The sequence below is a fragment of the Lagopus muta genome, chromosome 10, assembly GCF_023343835.1.
Source record: "Lagopus muta isolate bLagMut1 chromosome 10, bLagMut1 primary, whole genome shotgun sequence".
Taxonomy (NCBI): Eukaryota; Metazoa; Chordata; class Aves; order Galliformes; family Phasianidae; genus Lagopus; species Lagopus muta.
This window is the reverse complement of record NC_064442.1, coordinates 7,212,404-7,218,443: the sequence shown is the minus strand read 5'-3', so window position 1 is coordinate 7,218,443 and position 6,040 is coordinate 7,212,404. Positions and strand designations below refer to the sequence as shown.

The following is a 6,040-nucleotide window of genomic DNA, read 5'->3' as shown; positions in this document are numbered from 1 at the left end:
GTCAGTTACTGCTGTTACTCTCTTTGGTTTATGTTCTGAAGAGACTCAGACATATTTGTTTGGCTGCAATTCTCTCTGGATGGAGGTAGGGCAGCAATAATACATCACAAATTCATGACAAGCCCATGCTGCCCGTGGATATACAGAAGCACAGTTCAAGATGAAAATGTTTTAAATCTTCTTGGCAGCAGTTTGTCGTTCTCAGGCCTAACCCCCTGCTTGCTTACCCCAGGAGCTCTAGCAAATCCAGTTTGTGGTGCATGAGGCAGAACCAAGGGGACTGCAAGCAGCAAAACTGGCACAATCCCAGCCCTTTCGAAGGACTGGCATTTTCCATTTGCCAGCAGCACCGACAGGCTGGCTACAATGTGACTGCAACAAAGCACCACAGCAGACCTTTGACAGTAATGGAATCTGACTGTGCCGCTCCACGCTGTGCGAATGGCGAGAGTCGCTTCACGCACACCACAATAAGCTCTGCAAGCCAGGTGGAAAAGTGTTACCCCATGCCTAGTTTCCAAATGTGTGCAGTAAGGGAAAGACAGAAGGAAGACGAAGTGACCCCATGCAGTTGTTTACTACAGAAGACTGAAGGAGATCTGATTTAGTACATACCTAATGTTCCCCCTTGTACCTAACAAGAACAGTAATAGCACTGAAGGCTAGACAAGAGCCACATACTGTGGAAAGAGGAAGAGAGCAGCTGAGAAGCAATAACAACCCAAAATACTTCTAGAAACACAGCAGGAATGACTGTCAAAAGACCAACATTTTAATCAACAAACTTTACACACAAGAGGCTTCCCACTAAGGAATTACACGTATTCCTGCATTTACCACCAGCTTCTTCTACCCCTTGGGCTTCTAAGGCCCAGGATGGTCTTCTTAAACCTTCTCTCCTCAAAAAATTGCAGGGAGGATGGCTTTCCAACCCAGACCCTGTTACAGAGCTAATACTGAACGCAGTGTCTCTTCCGTTCCCTTCTCACATCCGCCTGGCTTTCCGAGGGCGGCAGCCGTTGTGTGGAACCGGGGTGTTGTCGGTGATGGAGATGACCTCCAAACCTCCCATAGTCAGCCCCTTGATGGCAGCCTGGAACAGAGCAAGGCAGCAGATGATATACTGTTATCAACACACTGCAGAGCACAAAAGGGAAAAGGCTGAGGGGCAAAAAGATTGGTCCCCTGTGAAAATCAGCTTCGCTCAATAGTTCTACTTTGGAATTATCTTGTAGTATTAATATCAGAAGGAACAATTTAAACCTCTCTCTCCACTCCTTTCATCAGAATTCCCATCAGCTTTGGTGCTTAAGTGGCAAGAAAACAAATACAGCTTTTATTCTGTCTCCAAAGGAAGTGATTCTGAAATTTTTATTATTCTATGTTTTCTTCACTAGGCATTTCAGTGATGAATTCTTTGTATCACCTTCAGAAAAATAAATCAAGTTAATTGGTATTGTCATGAGACCAGCCTCAATTTAAAAGAGAAAAAAGACACAACGTGGATGATGTCTGAGAAAGAAAAAAATATGAAAGGAAACTGACACCTACTTTGCGTCCTGGCCCCAGTCCTTTCACCATGACTCGTACATGCAGTACACCTTTTCCACGTGCTTTCTGAGAAAGGAAGAACTGGTCAGTATTCTCTTTGACAAATCTGCCGCTGTTCTGCCTCCCCTGGGCTCCTTCATTCCCTTCTGACCTACTATCATAGCATTCTTTAAGTAAAAATAAAAAGCAGGTGGTAATAGATATGGAGAAGATAGATGGGGATCGCTGCACAGAACCAGACACCAGCAGAAAAGGAGCCCTGGATAAACAGCAGCAGTTTGAAGGAAACTTGTGTTAAGCTGTCAACTCTGCATACACAGAAAGTCTGACATCAAACTATCCATGACCTAAAGACAGGACAGAAAATGACATATCCATGGATATCTGACTAACAAGGAGCATCTCAAAGCTGTTTCCCCTTATCTAATGCAGTGACTTTTATCTTGTGATCAGTGGATTCCTTCTAGAGGGTAAATGAGAAAAGCAGTCAAGCTTTATATTCACTGTGCAGGAGTCCACAGTGACAGTGTAAAAATTCTAGGGGCTTGCAAATTGAAAATGAAAAACACCTGCTGTAAAGCAGAGCAGTGCTGCCACCAAGTGGAGCTCCTCTGGGTCTCAGTTTCTGTGTTCAGGTGCAATTAATCTACTACAAACTTCAACAGGAATAGGAACAAATCTGGCCAACCACTGTTATGCAGCTTTTATGAGGCTCCAATGAGCAAGGACTAATAGTGGAAGTGTTCTTATATTCCCCCGAATCAACCATAATAAGCTGTTGGCCAGCAGTGGCACAGAACACCTCTGACATGAAAGGTTCCACGTAGTTTAGGATGAGGATTTTCAGTTCTAACCTTGCCTTACTTTGCTGTAATGAGAACTGTAACACAGCCAGCCTCATTTTTCCCTGTCACCTGGACACCTACATAGTTTTTTTTACATTAAATTGTATGCATCTGGAAATTACATCTACGTGGACATCACCTTCCCTGACTAGAAGTGCTGGCAGAAGCTCATTTCTCCTGTGGCAGAGAACAAATACAAAAAATTCAGCCAGTAATTACAGCCACTTCTCAATTCCCTATAGCACGAATTTAAACTGCTGCTGAGTCAGGGGCTTATATTTCCAAAATGACTGAGGTATGTTCCCTTTCAATGGAAGAGCTATGAAACGAGCTAGGAAATGATAGGCTACAAGTTACAGTCAGCGCTTGCACAGCTAAGCTCACTTTCTGAGCATTTTTATCTGATGTTTCAAACAGACTTTGCCAGTGTGAAGATGCTTGCTGTCAGCAAACGGCAGTGTGCTGCTTGAGTGTTAATGAGCAGAGGTCTGCAGTGCTGCTCATGAGCAAGGGACAGCAACGTGAACAAGACGCAAATTGTCTTCTGCCCTGCTCTATTCTCCTGAATGAAGCTACTGCACTTGTTCCCCATGGACCCAGGTAGCATAGGGATGCAGGAGAGTGACAACAGGCAGTGCAAACTCACCGTTGCTGCTGCTATGCCAGCTGTCTGTGCTGCAATGGCAGTTGCCTTCTTGGCATTCTGGAAACCTTCAGTGCCACAGGACGTATGGGCGAACGGCCTGTTGTCAAAGCTGACCACTTGGATGTGGGTACTACAGCAAGAGAGGGACAAAAGAAAGAAAGAAGCTCGAAGAGGATTTTACTGTCATAATGCATGGCTCCACCACAGAACTTGGCTCCCTTCTCAAAGCCATATGATCTCTTTCAAGGCACATCAGTTCCACTCACATGGACCTCCCAGCAGTGAACTTTGGGGTTATGGTGGAGAATCCAAGATGGCAGAACCTTTGTGGACAGCCTGTTCCTACTGACTGTCCTAAAGATACTGCCAACCCTTTCACACACACTTCTCACAGTAAGCATTTTACCTTTTCCATTTCACAGAATCACAGAATGGTTTGGGTTAGAAAGGACCTAAAAGCCCACACTGCCCCAGTCCCCTGCTGGGGCTGGGTGCCCCCACCAGCTCAGGCTGCCCAGGGCCCACCCACCCTGATCCTGAGCACCTCCAGGAATGGGGCACCCACAGCTCTCTGGGCAGCTCAGGTTTACATTCTGTGTCACGAACTTCCCTGTTTTGTTTTGTTTTCTTTTTTTCATTTGAAATGCAAAGCTTGAAGTGCATTGCACAGAACAGGAGAAGCTGTCTGCTCACTTGTTGTACGTGGCTTTGATGTGAGCTATCGGGATCTCTTCATACGTCTTTCCATCCCACCTCATGGAGTTCCTCTGCAGGATTAAGGGGCTGAGGAGCAAGACAACAGTTATCAGACACCGGCTCTTTCCATTTGGGGAAGGAAAGAAAGGACGCAGCGACGCCAGGAGCCCCGTATTCCCGTGCGAGGCCGACGCCGGCCGGCTTACCTCAGCTCGGTGCCGCTCAGGCTCTCGGCCCCTTTCTCCGCCAGCTCCTGCAGCCTCTGCACGCCTGCGTGCACGCCGCGGCCTAGGCCGGCGCTGCGGGAAGAACGGGAAGCGTGGGGAAGCGAGGGCGCGAACGGCGCCCGGAGCTCATCCCGAGCCCACCGAGCACCGAGGAGCCCCGGACGCCCTCCGCTCACCCGCAGGCCGCGCCGCGCAGCCGTTGCCGGGCGATCGTCAGCACGGCGTGCATGGCGACCCCGTCCTGCCAGCGGCGTCCTCCCACCCTCCGCGCGAGGCACGATGGGAGCTGGGAGGAAAGATGGCGGCGCCCAGTTCGCGGCTCTGCGGCTTCCGCCAGAGCGCGATGGCGGCGCGCGCGTGGCGGGCTGCGGGGTGCAGCCGGAGCTTGAGCACCGCTCCTCCCGCTGCTGCTCCCCGGCCGTGGAAGCTCTTCGGGGCTCTGTGCCTGCTGAGGCTGCCCCGCATCACGCAACCCCTCCGGAAGGAGGAAGAGGAGATGGCGGCCCTCATGGAGCAGGTAGCGGGGTGCTGCCCGAAGGAAAATGGCTGCCCCGGGGCTGGGGGGTCCGCTGGAGGCACCTCGGGTCTTGCGGTCGGTTTTGGGCTCTCACTGCAGTCAGACCGCATCCTGGAGGTGTTCGAGGATGGGAGATGTGCAGCTGAGGGCTGTGGTTAGCGGGCACGGTGGGGGTGGTCTGGGTGATCCTGGAGGTCTTCTCCAACCTTAACGATCTCTGATTGTGCTGGTGGTCGAGTGGTGTTTATGATGCCCTTACAGATAGAGCTGGAGAAAAGCCACTACTCCGACCACGAAATCCGCAAGCTGGAGGAGGAGGAGCAGCTCAGAAGGAGGAAGGAAGGCTTGCATGATGATGAAGATGAAGAGCTGGGCAGAACGGTTGTTATGGCTCAGGACCTAGAGGAGAAGTGGGAACAGAAGCTGCTGCAGTTCAGCCCGGCCCCGCGGATTACAGGTACCTGTGGAAGTGTTGTGCCCCAGTCCTCTGCTAGGCACAGCTGAGGGCTGTTTGATGAAGAAAGGCATTTTTTTTTTTTTTTTTTTTTTTTTTTTTTTTTTTAAATCTTGATGCTGTGGCAGCGTGGTCAACGCATGAGAAGTTAATCATCTGACAGTGGAATCAGTGTTATGAAGATGCATGTGTTCATACAACCTTATGAGAGTAAAGTAGGTAAAATGGTGATTGTTTCCACATAAGAGAAACCTTGGTTCCCATGCTTTCCCGTTGCTCTTACTGGCTTTTTTTTCAGAAGCTGGAGATCCAAGCTTCTTGCCACAGATTCCCTTGAAAATGGACTAGGTAGAGTGTGCTTTGGCAGTAGTATTTTTCTGAATCCTGCATTGGCCTTCAGAGTGTCTGAGAGTAATGCTGGCTAGATTCTTGTCTTGTTTCAGATATCTGTGTGTCTGTGTTGTTGGAAGGTTATAAGATAAAGAGAGGTGATGAATCATAGCGATTCCAGTGTGGCCAGGAGACTTTATTTCCAGCATGTGTTGTTTTTTGGCAGAGGCTGATAAAAAAAACGATCGAACATCATTGAACAGAAAGCTGGACAGTAACCTGATGTTGCTGGTGAAACAGAAAATTGGTAACCAAGAGCTGTGGCTCCTGCCTCAAGCGGAATGGCAGCCTGGAGAGACTCTGCGAAGCACAGTTGAGCGAGCCATGGCTACGTTTTTAGGTATGTAGTCTGCTGTGTGCCTGTCTCTCGCTCCTCTTTGTCCAAGTTATTCTTTTTTCCCTTGCCCTACCTAAGAGATATTCACCATCTGTAGCAAAATCGCCTCCCATCTGCTGGGAAGAGGTATTTTGTGGCGTAGGGATATACCCAGTGTGGTGGGGTTTCTGGCAAGAACTGTGATCCTGTGCTCAGCAGCACTGCATTGTGAGGGGCTGACGGAGCCAGCAGGGTAGGGGCTGGGATTTTTGACTGCCAGCAGCTGCAGTGTGAAGCTCTTGCAGTCTGATGTTTGAGTTTCACTAGATGTCCCCTGAATGGTTGCTCTAAGTGTGCAGCTTCTCTTTCAGTCTTGTTGCCCTGTATCAGCTTTTGTG

The 6,040-nt window shown here is 49.2% G+C and overlaps 1 protein-coding gene across 1 annotated transcript; it reads right to left on the bottom strand.

Annotated features, from left to right (window-relative positions):
* Positions 1-750: 750 nt before the first annotated feature.
* MRPS11 (mitochondrial ribosomal protein S11) lies at positions 751-4,262 on the bottom strand. The gene is made up of 6 exons (XM_048956103.1): positions 4,142-4,262; positions 3,945-4,037; positions 3,736-3,825; positions 3,043-3,172; positions 1,552-1,617; positions 751-1,093 (listed from the first exon to the last, which is right to left on the bottom strand). Exons 1-6 carry the CDS (start codon positions 4,192-4,194, stop codon positions 986-988), a joined length of 540 nt encoding a protein of 179 aa, XP_048812060.1. The 5' UTR covers positions 4,195-4,262; the 3' UTR covers positions 751-985.
* Positions 4,263-6,040: the final 1,778 nt, after the last annotated feature.